Source organism: Rana temporaria, chromosome 9 (assembly GCF_905171775.1).
Source record: "Rana temporaria chromosome 9, aRanTem1.1, whole genome shotgun sequence".
Lineage (NCBI taxonomy): Eukaryota > Metazoa > Chordata > Amphibia > Anura > Ranidae > Rana > Rana temporaria.
In genome coordinates this window covers 122995668-123013524 of record NC_053497.1, presented here as the reverse complement: position 1 = coordinate 123013524, position 17857 = coordinate 122995668, and the positions used below count along the sequence as shown (strand labels likewise).

The 17857-nt window shown below is 44.2% G+C and overlaps 1 protein-coding gene across 9 annotated transcripts in view; it reads right to left on the bottom strand.

The window, feature by feature from the left end:
• The window catches only part of GRIN1 (glutamate ionotropic receptor NMDA type subunit 1), a 121458-nt gene that overhangs the window by 22132 nt on the left and 81469 nt on the right, over positions 1-17857 (bottom strand). For all 9 annotated transcript variants that reach the window (XM_040324383.1, XM_040324384.1, XM_040324385.1 and 6 more), the window contains 4 exons: positions 17341-17453; positions 11133-11281; positions 8738-8895; positions 2840-3001 (listed from right to left, as the gene is read on the bottom strand). In XM_040324383.1, coding sequence (XP_040180317.1) covers positions 2840-3001; positions 8738-8895; positions 11133-11281; positions 17341-17453 — 582 coding nt within the window. The remainder of the gene's footprint in view (positions 1-2839; positions 3002-8737; positions 8896-11132; positions 11282-17340; positions 17454-17857) is intronic.

The window sequence follows — 17857 nt, the reverse complement described above, 5'->3', positions numbered from 1 at the left end:
ATGCGTAACTGATTCTATGAATCAGTCGCATAGATAGAAACAGGGATACAACGGCGTATCTGGAGAAACGCCGTCGTATCCCTTTTGTGAATCTGGCCCTTTATTGCTAAGTCACTGAGACGGACAATGGGAACATCAAGTATCCATATGCTGTATATTACTTCTGTAATGGTGATCATGAAAATCTGGTGAGTAGGCTGAATGATCGGTGTTGGTGAAATTTTTTTATGGACTATTATTGCACATCTGAATGAGTTTATTGGACACTTTTTTGACTATCTGCCACTGGAGACACTAGATGGCAATCTCAATGCATATTTATTTATCTGTACTTGAATTTGTATAACACATTTTGTAAAATTCACTTACTGTGGACACCCAGTGGTTGTTTTTTGATATTGCATATTGCACTTTACTTCTAATTACAGGGTGCACGGTTCTGTTCATCACTAATTTTCACTGAATAGGTTTCAACCTCACAACGAGCAGCCCCTAAACTAATATTAATATAAATCACAATTTTGCGCAGGTAGGGAAGAACATTCAGTTACACCCCTATTTACACGTTTACTCGTCCACATCAGTGCCTGACCTCACAAATGCACTTCTGGAAGAATGGTCAAACATTCTCATAGACACACTCCTGAACCTTGTGGACAGCCTTCCCAGAAGAGTTGAAGCTGTTATAGGTGCAAACTGTGTAGCTGCCATTGGGGAGGTGAGCTGGCTGCCTCCTTTTCCGTTCCCTCATCTGGCTGCTGGGACGACATGTCTATGGTACTGTCTCCCAGGTGCACTGATCTTTGCTGGGGAGGAAAGACTGCTTTCTCCACCCTGGCCGACTGTTGGGGAGGGACAATAAACACCTCCTCTCCCTTCTCCCCCTGTATCTGCTTCTGGGAAGTGATCGCCACCTTCTCACCCTGAGCTTTCAGAATTGCCACAGGTGTGGGGCAGAGGTCTTGGACCCTCTGTCCGGTGACCAGCACTTCAGCTAGGGAAGTTCCTTGCAACTCCACAGATACTGCTGCTGGTGCTGGGCAGAGCACAGTGAAGTTTGGCCCTGATACCAGCTCTTCTGCTGGAGACTCATTAGATTGTTCTTCCTCAGCAGAAAAGTCTATCAAATCCCCTGTCTCTGCAACTGGTGTCTGGGGATAGAGGTTCACTATCTCCTGTCCATGGAACCCAGAAGATGCTATCGGTGCTGGGCAGAGGTTATCAGAGCTCTGCCCTGTTGTCAGCACTTCAGCTTTGGGGATTGCACTCCAGATTTTCGACTGCCGATTCTCTGGCATGCTGCTGGACAGGCACATTCCTCCATCCAAGATCATCCCATACAGAAACAGGATCATCAAGGTCAGTCAGCACTTGCTGCATTCACCATAAGACCTCCGCCTCCATAGCTGCGGGGGCAGGTTGGCAAAGCACAGTGTTTCTCTGCCACATTGTTGACTCAGCCAGGATTTCAGAGTTGTCAACTGGTATTTCCTGATAGTCCCAGGCAAAGGAAGCCCAGCCCTTACGCTGAGCAGAGTCTAGCAGCCGTCTGTAGGCTGGGATGGCACAGGGTAACTTAGACATAAGAGGTGCATGGGAAGCTGAAACAAGGATTTCCCAACCTTTCCAAGGGATTCTGAGTTCCACGGACCCCCCCCCCCCATCACAGGGAGGATGCCCATTGACTCCTATCCTAGGAGCCAATGCGCATGTGGAAATGACGTACCTCGCCACAGCAAGGTACAGCAGAAGCAGAGAATTTGTCTTCAAAATAAGGTACATAGAATACAGGAAAAAAAAAATGTACAATGAGAAATTGTACAGTGATCACAAACACGGCGATGCAAAGTTTACAATGTGGGTAATATATGATGCAGAAACCAAGCTCTAACTCTTTGTTAGGACAGATCTAATTTATAATTGATAATGATATCTGCCAGCACAGGATAGTGTTAATTATCAAAACATTAACTCCCCAGTTCCTTCAATCAGCGCTGTGATTGGCTGGAGCGGCGATGTCGTCACTCTCGCGCATGCGCGCGGGAGACTTCAATCTGGCAAGGTCCGGCGGCTGCCGGCCCTTTAGCAGAGGCTCCCCGATGCGCATGCGCCGCTGCAATCAGCGGCGCATTGCAAGGGGAATATCTTGCTCGGCGTGGACCAGGTAAGTTCTCTACACCTCGTCTCGAGGTAAGTATTTCATAATGACCTAGTATGCGGTGCATACTAGCTCATTATGGCTTTTGCCTTTCTGGTGAAAAAATAAAAAATAAAAAATCATTGCGGGTATACAACCGCTTTAACGTTAAGATTCAACACTCCAATATACAGTAAAAATGCACCTTCATTGTGGTAAATCAATATTCAAACTGTGCAGGAAATTTCTGTAGTTTCTAGTTCAGTGGTCCCCAAACTAAGGTCCAGGGGGCCAAATGTGGTCCTATATTTGCCTTTATCTGGCCCTTGGGGCACTATTCCTCGCACTAATACAAACAATTAGGCACAATAATTGGGCAAAATTCCTTCCACTATTACCAATGTTTGTCATTGTTTACTCCCATTGATGTCAGGGCATTTTCTACTCACACTGGCCACAGTCTGGCCCTCTCAGAGTCTGAAGGGCAGTAACTAGCCCTTTGTTTAGAGAGGTTGGAGACCCCTGTTCTATTTCATTTCTAATAATAGTAAATGGCCTACAGACAAAAAGGCTAGAGCAGTATTTCAGTGACGTCATAAACTTCCAGCAAACTGATTGGCTCAATAGAGCCACAAAATGGCTGCCTCGGAGATGTTTACATAATTTCTCCAATAAAATGTAGAAATAACAATGGTAACATACTTGAGAATGTTCAGTGACACATTTTGTTTCCACGGACTGTCCTTCCGCATACCAATGCCAAACCCAGAACGGAAAAATAATTCTCCTGTGGTGACCAAGTCACACTTCTGAGAGGCCTCAAATTCCAGCACTGCCGAGTCCCAGATGAAGGCATGAAGTTTACTAAGATACAGAGAAAGAAGATTATTAATTATGCAATCACTGCAATGATCACAAAGACTAAAATTTACATTTATCTTCCTGGAATAGGTTTCCCCATTATTTCTGTTGCAGTGACAGCTTTAAAAGTCTCATCACTTTCTGTCTTGGTGACAGTGGTCACAAGACAAGAAAAATGGGAGAAGGCTTTTGCACGTTAACAGTAGACATACATTTTGTAAAACTTTTCCTTTTAAGCTAAGCCATAAAACAGCCCATTGTGAGCAGTATTTTGTTTTTACTGTTACAATCAGATATTTGTTTAGATTGTGCATGCAGTGACACACATTCCAGTCACCTCAGTTTTTGCACTTTAATAACCCCACACAGCAATGCGGTTTGGTGACATACCAAAGCAGAGGATGTATTGTTAGCCATGTCACGTTGTAATGGTAGGCCACATTTGCTGTGAGGGAAGACTGGGTCAGGGGTTAAAGATTCTGTAATCCATAGCAGCCATTTAGGTGAACGTGATTTATACAAACTTCCTCATGGATTACAGGTCACTACAACCAAAACTGCTTTTTCAGTTAAACGATCTGATAGCTTCTTCTATCTTTCAGGTACTAGTGAGATCTATGTACTGCGTTCCCAACTCTGCACATCTGCTGTGACCATTACAAGGGGTTCCCACCACCCCTGTTGAATTTTTATTGATTTTGAGGCAAAACACACCGAGGTGGATTGGAATGCCCAAAACTTTGAGGAGAGGACCAGAGTTGGTATGGAAGGGGGGTTTCACTACAGAGTACCCTGAATACTGTATAAAACAAACAAATAATTGAAAGAATTCATAAGGAAGGACATAAACAATTATACATCTATATCCTGATATACTTTTATTTACAATGAAGATATGCAATAAAAAATCTTTGACATTTCATACATATATACACTATATCACCAAAAGTATTTGACACTTCTGTTCGAAGATAAAAGTTTCTTAATAGGCACATAAATGAACTTTGCACCTTGCAATTTATTCATAATCATGTAACAATATATACAGTATATATATATATATATATATATATATATATATATATATACTGTATATATCGTTACATGATTATGAATAAATTATATAATAAAGGTTAAATAGGTCACAATGCAAAGTTCATTTATGTGCCTATTAAGAAACTTGTATCTTCAACCAGAAGTGTCAAAACAAAACATCCCCAGGTATTACCACCCAAATAAAAGCATGTCACCTTTTTTTGGACCCTAGCATTAGGGATGGTCAAACAGCGCTCAGAGAATGACCCACCCTAGATACGCATCCACACATATTGAGGGATTGCTTTGGAGTTCTGTCTTTATGTCTGATAGCAGTGTACAGTACATACGGATATGGTTTTATTATGCCTTTTCTGCATTTGGATCATGTGAGTGCATATCATTTTATTCAATAAAGCAAACATCCGATCCGCCCTATAGGCTCACTATGCAAGCTGCTTAGGGCCCCGCAAAGCTGCGAAGGGCCCCCCAAATTACTAGAGGCCCCGCCTGGTGAGAAGTCATTTTCGCCCCCCCACCCCGCTTCTCAACTCGCTGGCTGCATGGGAGAAGAGGTAAGAAGTCAGCACCCCCTGCTTCTCAATTTAATGTAAGATGTCATTTCCGACAGCAGAACACCCCCTAACCCCGCTTCTCAACTTTCTTTAATGTGACATGTCACTGTCGTCAGCGCCCCCCGCTTCTCATTTTTAATGTGCCATGTCATTTTGCTTAGGGCCCCAGGGAGGTCAGGATCGGCACTGCATAGCAGTATTTCATTATTGTGGATTTATTTTATTCCTATGGATGTGTAGCATTACCCCTGGAGGAGCTGCTGGATGTTTGGGTGGCACAGGAATGTCCACGACAGGTGATCTTTGCTGTGCTCTTTATTACCCAGCCGGGTAAAAACAGTAAACTTGTGGTGAGGAAAGTAAAGTTGAAGAAGAAGGGAGAATAGCAGATTCAGGCGTGATGATAGGGAAACAGTCCTGCTCCCAAGCGTAACACTTCTCTGCGCCACTCCTGCCGGAGTGGGCTTTGTGCATCCGGACAGGCCTCTCTCACTGACCTGGCAGCCGGAGTATCACTCGGACAATTGTAGGATGAAGTCTCTGCCACAGACCCTCCTTGGTGAACTTGAACCTGAGGAAAAGTCTCTGCCACAAACCCTCCTCAGTGAGCCTCAGAAAGATACCTCTGCCACAGGCCCTCTCTGGATTAAATTCTTGGAGATATCCCTCCTTTGATGAGTTACGCCTGGATCTCCTTCAACTTGTCGCCCAGGTACCGACTGACAGGTGATCAATCCCTCAGTGTCTGGCTACCTCGATCCCCAGTGGTTTGTCCAGGCCCTTTTGGACTGCCAGCCTCTCAATGGCGCTCCTCAGACTGACCCCCCACCGAACAGCAGTACAGCTTGGGATCCTAAAAGATGGGAACCCAGTCACTCACTGGGTTCCCGTCGCTGTTCAGATGCTCCGAGCCAGCATGGCCCCAGAACAAGAAACACTGCATGGCACGCATGCCAGCTAGGCCATGACGACGGGGCGCCGTGATGTGGCCACCCTAAAGGTGGGTGCCACACTGGACGAAAAAGATCCAGAACCAATGACGTCTGCCTCATAAATACCCCTCCCCAGCCTGCACAGCAAGGTCAAATCCTCCTGATTGGCTGCTGGGAAAGAGCACCCAAACCTTGACTCCACTGCTGCCACCTGCAGCACCGGGGCTGGAAGAACACCCTAGTACAACAGAATAAGCCCGCAGCACAGCCAAGTTGAGACAGAGAGTCTAACTACACTCTGATCTTACCCTCAAATTTAACTAGCACCAGTACCATAAAGTACACAGGCACTACAGACGTACAATATAAACAAGACTCTGGTCTACAAGAAACGGTTTTGTCTCCAGTTGAGTTTTATCCTATGGAAGGATCATTTGAGCGCTGTTTGACTTTCCTTAATATAACAAAAAAGTGAGGTCCTTTTGATTGACACATCACTAACTTTGCATTGGGACTTACTTTACCTTTGTTATACAATTAATTTACAATCATGTAACTATATATGTGTGAATTGTCAACGATTTTATTATATGTAATCATTGTATATAGAGGTATATCATCGGGATATACTGTAGATTTATAATGATTTAAAGCACTTCCTTATACATTTTTTAATTTTCATTCATTGGTGATTTTAAAAGCAGCAGCTTTTTTTGCACTCATGAACTTTATTTTAAATATCACTTTTGCATTAACTAATCCCTTAAAAAAGAGCACTAATAAGAACTACTGTATTTACAGCTAAGTGCAACACATAATGTAATATCCTAATTTTAAAAACACATAATTGGACTCCTGCTATTACCTCCATCAAATTTCACCCATATTTTAACAAATCCACATTTTATTTGATAATTTCAACCCTCTGGGTTACTAAAACTGTGAATCCTCAGAAAAGTATGTATGTGAATATTAATTGGTTGCCTTAAATTTGAACCAGCTGGCTGTAGACTAGGTATGTCAAACTCAAAAGAGTGTGCCAAACTCAATCTAATTAATCTTTTATTAATCCACATTGTGACAAACATGGGTCACACATAATTATAGAACAAACATTATATCATATAGATATGGTCCAGAAAAGATAGTTTCACCCAGAGAAAAAGGCACCTAATCCCAAATAGGTAGAGAAAGTTTTTTCCAAAAAAGGGAAAGAATATTTTTTCAGTTGTTTATTCTGATTGGATATCGCTCCCTCCCCTGAAGAAGCGGAAGTCCGCGAAACATGTAGGGTCCATGCGATTTCCTTTCCAGTTGCATCTTTATTTCAACTGAATGATATTTCCTGTAACCCACAGAATCAATTCAATAACTGTTTGTCCACTTATCTTTAAGAATTTTTTGTATATTTTGTATCTCTAAATGAATAAAGTATTTTTTGCAAATTTTATAACAAAGAATTTGTGCTTTCTCATCACTATCATCCTACAAAAATACGCACTGCAAATTATCCCCTTTTCTTTCCCTTTTTTGGAAAAAAACTTTCTCAAACATTATATCACTTTGGTACTTAGCCTTATAGCATCATGTGTGAGGTTAAATAGGGTTTCCCTGCAAAATGGGCCTTAACCATATCACTAAAATCAATCTTCAAGATAATGTTCCCCCTGCTAAGAAGACAATAAATATTCACCCCTCCTGCTACTCACACCAATGATCCATTCAATAGTGAATTAAAGCACCCACTGAGTGGTAACTGACTTCTGGGAGTGGTAATATCCTGGTTCACCACCTAAGGATGTGGTAAGGATGTGGTTTCTCCCACATTATTATAGGATACAGTTGTGTTGTAAAGGCAGCAGAACTATTGAGAACAGAAAGGGACATGGCACCCAGTACATCTGGACTGGTCAGATGCAGAAGATTTGTTCAGACTGTATAGCTCTTTAAAGAAAAACTAGAAATTAAGGGCCAGATCCTCAAAAGAGATACGCAGGCGGATCTGCTGTTCCGCCTGCGTATCCCTGTTTCTATCTTTGGAACTGATCCACAGAATCAGTTTCCAAGAGATAGACAGAAGATCCGGCAGGTGTAATAGTTTTACACTGCCGGATCTTAAGATGCAGTACCGAGACCGCCGCTGGGGGCATTCATCGTCGAAATTATGCGTCGGGTATGCTAATGAGGAGTTACGTCGATCCTCAAAGCTTTTTGGCGTTCGCTACGTCGCCGCTACGTTAGTTTCCCGTCGCTTAGTTACACTTTTGTAAAGCAGCCCTACTTTTACACAGCAGGCGTACTGGTGTGTAAAGTATGGCCGTCCTTCCCGCGTCGAATTTTTTAATTTTACGTCGATTGCGTAAGCCGTACAGGAATACGGAAATACGCTACGCGCCGATCAAAAAATGACGTCACGTCGCGCAAAGCACGTCGGGAAATTTGCGTCACAAGCATGCACAGTACGTCCGGCGCGCCTAATTTAAATGGGACTCGCCCCATTAGATTAGGAACGCCTTGCGCCGGACGGATTTGAGTTACACCGCCGCAAATTTCCAGGTAAGTGTGTTGTGGATCGATACCTAACTTAGGAAATTTGCGGCAGTGTAACTTAAATCTGTTAAGTTACGTTGCGCTGCGGGGCTGTGGATCTGGCCCTAAATGTATGCTTTACTCCCATACCCATTGGCGTTACTGGAGAGACTGCCCCCTGTTGAACATCCTGCAGAATAGTTATTGATATTCAAGTACTTGTATTTGAGTGCATTTTCTTTCATTTCCTTACTGTTTCCTGTTCTTACAGTATTTTATACAACTACGATTAGCCAGCAGTGATTTTTCTCCTGCCTTTTTCCCCTTTTTACATGGTATTGGTGATAAAGTTCTCAGATCCTATTTGAATGAGAGGTTGCTAATGCTGAAAAAGTGTAAATCCCTATACACATACCTATATGAACTCTGAATGCTCAACCTGGGCATTGGATAATTGACTTTTTACAATTAGTGTTTTTAATTGTGACCCTTCATCTTTGACCTACTATACCAGGGATACTGGTTGTATTTGCTTAGTAGGGTTGTATTTGGTGTATACTTTGTTAATTTTATATTTTGAAACCAACAAGGACCACAAAGAGGGATGGAAGGGGCCACACATGCCATTAAAACCACCATCTGCCTAGTGTAGACACTTAATGGCTTACTTATCTCGCACCGCCTGAATGGCCTCAGCGGCACTCTCATAGTTGTGTTTCTCCATGTGCCGGTACATGGTGCTCAGCTCCACCTGCCTCCTGAAGTAGATGTCCACAGAACTCTGCTTGACTGTGGCGTAAATAAACTTGTCACTGGGATTTCGCAGCTGTGGACACAAGAAAATGGTCAGTAAGTCAGAAGTATAAAATACAATACAGCTGTGTGTTAAACAGCATCACCCACCATCAGCTACAGGGAAACCAAAAAATTCAAGTTAGAGAAATTGCTGGTCTCCAAAGGTAACACTGAGGCAGCAGACATCCATCTTTTAACATGTAGCCAATATTTGTTTTATGTCTTATGCTAGTATTTACCTTATGCTATCTGGTGCCTATTACATCCAGAGAAGCCATTTAACAACCCAGTTACTCCTATCAGTGATATATTTATTGCTCTTCACACCCTGCAGAGAACACCATCCCAGAAAACAATCCTTTTCCAAACATTGAAACAGCATATGTTTCCATGCATTGATATACTGTCCATGGCAGTTATAAAAATGTATTACTTGTCAACATGAGTTTAAAATAAATGTGGTCACACACATACGTATTAATTATCAATTTTGGCCCGGATTCACAGACACTGGCGCATATTTATGCCGCCGTAGCGTATCTCCTTTACGCTACGCCGACGCAGTGCAGAGAGGCAAGCACTGAATTCACGAAGCCAGTGCTTCCAAATCTGCGCTGGGTTTCCAAGACGCAAGTCGGCGTAAGTGAAAGTGGGCGTGAGCCATGCTAATGAGGCGTGACCCCATGCAAATGACGGGCCGAGCGACAGACAGATACGTATCGCCAACTGCGCATGCGCCATCCCGTGGGCGCAACTCTGTGTGTGCATGCTCACAATCACATCGGAAAAACTGCCTAAGATACGTCGGATCACTGCCTACGGTGTGAACGTAACCTACGCCTAGTCATATTCACGTCCTACGTAAACGTCGTAAAATACGTCGGCTTGTGTTCCCTGGTGCAGCCCTTTGCATGGATGCTGCTGAGTTACACCTCCTTTATGGGGCATAACTTTACGCCGGACGTATGACTTTACGCGCACTGCGTCGGACGGACGTACGTTCGTGAATCGGCGTATCTCCCTCATTTGCATATGTGAATAGAAAATCAATGGGAGCGCCAAATACGTCCAGCGTAAATATGCGCCCACTCTACGCTGGCGTAGGCAAGTTACGTCGGTCGGATGAAGCCTATTTTGAGGTGTATCTTAGTTTCTGAGTCCGGCGCATAGATACGACGGCGCATATTTGCATTAACGCGGCATATCTCGAGATACGTCGGCGCAAGTGCTTTGTGAATCCGGGCCTATGTGTTTTATATTCAGTCAAATTTCCCTTGCAATTTGGAATCTCTGATACCATGAGCCTGCATTTGTGTTCAATGTAATATAAACTGGAAATTGAATTACAACCTGATTTATGATTGTAGCGCCCTGCTCCTGTTGAGTAGGCGCTATTTGTAAATTTTGTTATCTGAACTGTAGTTTAGCTCAGAATGATTATGCCAAATTATGGGTTTCTATTCCAGTTCAGCTGCGCTGCACATTTTCCACTTGACTGTGGGTGTCGCTATCACCAGGAGTCAAGATTGGAAATGCAGTGAGTTGGGTGTATTGAGCGCTCCCTCAAAGTCCCCCGACAGTCTAGTAATCCATCCTCAGTTCTTCCACCTTACAACTCCATCTCAGCTGGGCTGAACTTGGGTATATCAAGGAGGCCAGCCCCCTGCCAATTCTAGTTGGGGGTTGGTCAGGGCTCCCTGAGACACCCCATACAGCTCCACCCCTCTTCCCCTCCTCCTCTTCTAGAATCCTCCAGAATGCTACAATGGTATCCCAAAACTAGGTGGATGCTGCCTTCCTCAGATGGGATAATCCGAAAGGAACTACAACAAAAACAGAAATGAAAGACGCGCACATCTAGTGCATTACCAGAGATAATTTATTAATAAAAACATTTTTTAGTATAAAAAACATTTCTGTTTTTCTTGTTTTCATATATGTATGATCACTTATTGGAGGATTGTTTAGCGCAAGACACTGTTGATTTTTTAGGTTTACACAGTATTTGTCAATTGTGGTATTAACAGCTTTTTGCACACTATTAGCACGCTAATCCTCCCTATTCTAGTTTGCAGCAGGAGTAAGATTTTATTTCGGGGACAAATAAGGCAAGAGCTTAATTGGTGAAATTTAATCTCTAGAGTATGTAAAAGATATAATGACTCAGTAGGTTATTCAATATACCCCTGTTTGTCTTAACACTGAAATGGCAGGTTTCTGTGGAGTCACCTTTTAAGAAAAAGAAAATTCAATGGTCTTCATACTAACCCTGGGGTCATTGATTCCTGTTATCCTCTCCTCAGGCCTGTCCAACACCAGGAAGGCAGCCAGGTTGGCAGTGTAGGAAGCTACAATGATCATAGCAAATCCGGCCCAAACCATGCCAAGGATCCTAGCGGAAAAACTCCTTGGCGCTCCTGCAAAAGGAGAAGCAGTAAAATGTTAAGACTGTGAATTGTTTTTTTTTTCTCTCTTTTTTTTCATTTCTTTTTTGATTCATCTGGGTTTCACTTTTTGGGCCATCCTTTTGTCCATGGAAAACACTGTTTACCACAGTTTAGATGTTCTTGATGAACAGGTGGTAATGCATATTCATATTGATTTTATTTTTAGCTTAGTTTTGCAGGACTGCCATATTTTTGTTCTACTAATGTTATTTTACATGGGATCATGTTGTTGGCTATGTAACCCATGCAAAATATTCAATACAATTTAATAAAAATAAAAAAAAGACTGTGTAAAATAAGTTTTATTTATGCCACATTTCCCCACAGAAGCTCAGAGGCCCTTTGGTTTTCCCTAACCACTCTAAATTGAGCTTGCACTCTGCTAAAGAACAAATCCCCCGGGCCCTTCATGTAACAAGGACCAGGCTGGCAACTGGCTGTTCAGGCATGAAGAGTTGCATCATGGGAGGAGAATTTAGAGGCGGTGATGCGCAGTGAGCATTTAAATGAGCCTGTTGTTATTCTGTGTGGGTAAAGCAAAATGTTATCCTAACAAAACCTCCCTGACCACTAACCTAACATAAAGCTTTACCAACACTTAGCAAATCCTTATGCTCGTCTCTTCCTGCATTGGCAGCAGCTGTGCCAGGTCCTCACCCTTGTGCTGACAGCTCAACACTTAAATTGCAACACCAAGAAGTAATTAACTATCTTTCCAATACTTACAACTTTATCTGAAGTATCATCAGTTACAATCACCCTCTAAACATGTTTAAAACAAGAAAAAAAAAAAAAAAAAACGTTTACATATTTATGTTAGTAGCACTGTCGGGTGTAATCGAAGTTTCAATATGTGCTTAAGGTGCTTTTAAGTAATATTTATTTTATAAAAGTAGGGCACCGAAAATAAAAAGCGTATATAGACATTGCCAGCATTATTACGAACACTGCTAGGTGTATTATTAATTCTGTGGCTTGCCATGCGCCTTGGGAAATTCACCTTGACAGAAATGATTGTCTATTATAATGCCATTGATTTTAAGGAGATTAAGGTAAAGATCTTATACACTGGGCTAGAGATGCTTAGTCTACAATACAATTGGATTTTATTACTGCAGTGGCTATACAAATGGCCTTAGAGATCTGAGATAAGTCGGTTAGCAATGGATTTTTTAAGCCACATACTCCTAAAAGTGATACTGTTACCACAACAAAAATGAAAAAAAAAAAGGACCCTGAAGTAGAAGCATAGTATTACATGACCCCATTGTCCATGCTTTAGATCTTCACTGTCTTGTAAAGCAAATTATTAATTCGACACTCTAGGCGGATGTGGTGAACACCTGGGCATCCAAAGCGTTGAATGCTGGCGATTCCTCACTTGAGCATAGCGCTACAAGAGAGGGGAAATCCAAAGCATGGGCAGCAAGGCATGTATGTATTAGTACTCTTTTTTTGCAGGGTCCCTTTTGCTTACATTTGTTTTGGCAACAGGGTTGCTTTAAAGGGAAAAGTCACACAAAACAGCTGTTTAAAATCAGCATGGACATTTAAAATTACATTTGTGCTACTTATACCCTTTGGGTTTGCAATTGCAAGATATCCCCACCAGAATTCCTAGTTCTGCCCAAGTGATTTTTCATTACCAAACACAACCATGAATTTGGTGCCCCGAGACGTAGTGACCTATCACGAAACGCGTCGGGCGGAGCAAGCGACGTGCTGACGTCATCACCCTCATCGCTGTACTCTCAACATGAGTGGCTTATTCCTGGAAACGTCCGGCCGGCGTTACAGGCCAATGCAATTTATGTCTACTCAAATGTGAGTTTTTTACCTGCTTCATTTAGTTTTAAAATAAATAACCTTGGTTTTATGCTATGTGGAGCTTTGTTTTCTTTTATATACCCGCTGCTGAGCCCTATATGATCCTTTACTCTGTCGCGGATACATCAATCTCCAGTAGCATTGGTGGTGTTACAACATGATCTAGCCCCCATAGTGGAGCGATATGCTGATTGTGGTCCGGCAGGACCCTTATCTCTGGTAAGCAGCCTCACAATTGGTGGTGGATTCACATATGGTGCTCAGGATCAGCTCCCTGGAATTTACACGGGTGTCTTTTTTCATCTGAACTCTTCACGGACTTTATATTTACTCAGATTCAGTTTCGGACTTTATGGGCTTTATGTCTGAATCACTTTATATTCATACCTGTTTTGTTTATAACTGTTATGGTTTATGAGAACTTTATGGTGTTGTGACACTTAGGGTTTAACAACACCTCATTCACCCAGAGTTGGGTGGTCTGAGCCTCCTAGTTCTGGGTCATTAGCACACCTGTTTTGTATCATTGAAGTGTTGTCACAGTCATATACGATACACGATTTTGGGCTGATGCCCACACATGTTTGTTTTTTCACATGAATCAAATAATTTTGGTTTAGCGCAATTATCTCTTCTTTTTTTCACAACCATGAATTTACCTTCTTCTAATATAAATTCTACAATGTAGGAACAAAAGTCAGCTGTCACAGATCAACACATTTGTTATGTCTTTGGGGAGGGGGGGACAGGACTCATTTGAAGGAAGCAAGGGGTCTAGAGCGTCCGGACACCAAAGGGTGGGACTATAATATTTTAGGGTTTGTACGTTATCCAATATTGTAATACCACTGGTCTCCCTTTTTAGTGAAAGCAACTAAAAACTTGGGGCCAAATTCTCAAAAGAGATACGCAGACTTAACTGCTGTTCAGCCTGCGTATCCCTGTGCCTAACTTTGGAAACGATTCTCAAAAGGCTTTTTCCAAAGTTAGGCAGAAAATCTGACATGTGTAAGACACTTACACGGTCAGATTTTAGGATGCAGTACCGCATCCGCCACTGGGGGCATTTCTCATTGAAATGCAGCTTTGCGTATGCAAATGAGGACTTAAGCAGATTTTCAAAGCATTTCAGCACTTTGATTTCTGCCTAAGTTCCGAATTTGCCGGCGCAAAACTAGGGCTGGTTTTATAATGTGGAAAGTTAGCCAAACCTTGTAAAGGCCCATTCCAGCGACGGCATTTGGTATGCATTCCTGAGGGAGAACTCCACGGCAATTTTTAAATTCAAAACCGGCATGGGTTCCCCCCCAGGAGCATACCAGGCCCTTAGGTCTGGTATGGGTTGTAAGGAGACCCCCCTCCGCCGAAAATTCGACGTAGGGGGTCCCCCTACAATCCATACCAGACCCGTATCCAAAGCACGCTACCCGGCCGGTCAGGAATGGGAGTGGGGACGAGCGAGCGTCCCCCCCCCTCCTGAGCCGTGCCAGGCCGCATGCCCTCAACATGGGGGGGTTGGGTGCTCTGGGGCAGGGGGGCGCACTGCGGGCCCCCCCACCCCAGAGCACCCTGTCCCCATGTTGATGAGGACAGGACCTCTTCCCGACAACCCTTGCCATTGGTTGTCGGGGTCTGCGGGAGGGGACTTATCGGAATCTGGGAGTCCCCTTTAATAAGAGGGCCCCCAGATACCGGCCCCCCACCCTAAGTGAATGGATATGGGGTACATCGTACCCCTATCCATTCACCTGGAGGCAAAAAGTAAAATTTAGTAAACACACAACACAAGGCTTTTTAAAATAATTTATTATTCTGCTCCGGATGCCCCCCCTGTCTTCGTTATTAGCTCAATTAGCAGGGGGGGCTTCTTCTTCCACTCTCCGGGGGTCTTCCGCTCTCCGGGGGTCTTCCGCTGTCCGGGGGTCTTCTCCGCTCTCCGGGGGGGGCTTCTCCGGACTCCGGGGGGCTTCTTCCATCTTCTCCCCTCTTCCGCTGTTGACTCGGCGAACCCTGGTTCTTCTGCAGCTCTCCGGTGCCTTCTTCTTCAGCGCTGGCTGCCTGCTATGTTTGTGTGTTAGCTCGATTTCAAACAGGCAGCCGGCGCGGTCTTCTGTGGCGTCAGGGTCTTCTGGTCTTCTCCCCTCTTCCGATGTTGCCTCGTCGCCTGTTGTCGCTGTAATGATGGAAGCGCGCCTTGCATCCCATTTATATAGGCATCACCGTCCCATCATGCTCCGGCAGGTACCCACGTGGTGGGTGCACGTGGGTAGGCACCCACCACGTGGGTACCTACCGGAGCATGATGGGACGGTGATGCCTATATAAATGTGATGCAAGGCGCGCTTCCATCATTACAGCGACAACAGGCGACGAGGCAACATCGGAAGAGGGGAGAAGACCAGAAGACCCTGACGCCACAGAAGACCGCGCCGGCTGCCTGTTTGAAATCGAGCTAACACACAAACATAGCAGGCAGCCAGCGCTGAAGAAGAAGGCACCGGAGAGCTGCAGAAGAACCGGGGTTCGCCGAGTCAACAGCGGAAGAGGGGAGAAGATGGAAGAAGCCCCCCGGAGTCCGGAGAAGCCCCCCCCGGAGAGCGGAGAAGACCCCCGGACAGCGGAAGACCCCCGGAGAGCGGAAGACCCCCGGAGAGTGGAAGAAGAAGCCCCCCCTGCTAATTGAGCTAATAACGAAGACAGGGGGGGCATCCGGAGCAGAATAATAAATTATTTTAAAAAGCCTTGTGTTGTGTGTTTACTAAATTTTACTTTTTGCCTCCAGGTGAATGGATAGGGGTACGATGTACCCCATATCCATTCACTTAGGGTGGGGGGCCGGTATCTGGGGGCCCCCTTATTAAAGGCGACTCCCAGATTCCGATAAGTCCCCTCCCGCAGACCCCGACAACCAATGGCAAGGGTTGTCGGGAAGAGGTCCTGTCCTCATCAACATGGGGACAGGGTGCTCTGGGGTGGGGGGGCCCGCAATGCGCCCCCCTGCCCCAGAGCACCCAACCCCCCCATGTTGAGGGCATGCGGCCTGGCACGGCTCAGGAGGGGGGGGGACGCTCGCTCGTCCCCACTCCCATTCCTGACCGGCCGGGTAGCCTGCTTTGGATACGGGTCTGGTATGGATTGTAGGGGGACCCCCTACGTCGAATTTTCGGCGGAGGGGGGTCTCCTTACAACCCATACCAGACCTAAGGGCCTGGTATGCTCCTGGGGGGGGAACCCATGCCGTTTTTTTCTTTGAAAATTGGCATGGAGTTCTCCCTCTCAGGAATGCATGCTGAGCGACGCTGACATTTTTTTTTATAATTATTTGTTTTCCCGGCGCGTCTTTTTTTTTCACCCGTCGCAACTTTAGTGTCCCGTCGAAATTCTCAAAGCCGACCGGCGTTAATTACGTTCGCGCGCTGCACGTCGGGAAAATGACGTCACACGCATGCGCAGTACGGCCGGCGCGGGAGCGCGCCTCATTTAAATTTTAAACGCCCCCAGGAGAGGAGGACCGCCTTACGACGGCGGCACTTAAGTTACACAGCGTGTAATTTCTACCTAAGTGCTTTGACGATCAGGCACTTAGGTAGAAATTTTAAGTCAGTGTAACTTAACTGCTGAAATTTAAGTTACGCAGACTTTTTGAGAATTTGGCCCTTGATCTCTAATTATCTGAGTAGAGGTATAGATGGCATCACTTTACTGGGCAATTTTCTGACCACTAGAAGTAAGTGGCACTGGGCCTTCAGCAACAGAGGTCAACTTACTGAACTTCATAATCATAAGAGTGGACAAGTGTTCTGCAGCCAATTGTCTGTTCTTATGTGAGTCCTGTCAGAATATATACTGGATCTGGGTGCTATAGCTCCAGTGTGGTCACTTAATACATATCACAACTATGGAATCACAAAGTAATCAATATGAGGAGGCAACAAACCAATCCCGGTCCTTGTTCACCAAGTTCACTAAACAGATGCATAATTTGATCTTCCAACCTGGCAAGTGTTTCAGTTCCACATGTTTGCCATGGCACAGCAATGTTTTGCAGCCACCTTGCTGTGCTTTAAAGGGTAGCTCCACTATGACATGCCTTGGTATGTAACATTTTATATGTGTGTCAGAGTGGGCCCTGTCCAATAAAAAAAATACATGATCATACATGATCTAAACTAACAAGGTATGGAAACTACAGGAACCATTACCTTCTCCAATACCAGAGTTCAGAAGGACACCCCAGGAGAACCACATGGCAGAAGAGAGCGTCAGCGCATCCTCCTCTTCTTCCTCTGTGTTCACTTTAAACCGGCCAAAAGGACTGCAAATACATGTTATTTATAGTAAAGCATGGTACAAAATCTTATGTAGAGTAATGTAATCATTGTATCATTTTAGATCTTATGCAATAAAGAGGAAGAATGTCTCACATTGTCCAAATCTCCTTTGAGATTCGGGTGCTGCAAGGGAGCATTTGTTTTAAGGTAACTTTATTAGTACTAATTGTACAATACAGAAAAGAACCTCTTCTACCTTTAGACACTTATCTGCTTCTTTTTTTGTTTTTCACAGTAACCTTTGCTACAGAAGCCAAAAGATTAAACAATATTGAACGTGTTCTTATTACAAACAAATTACATAAATTAACATTAGTTAGCAAAATAAAGTCAAGCTTGCACAGACTGGTATAAAGTGCATCTAAGGGCGATACACAGTCCTCCAGGT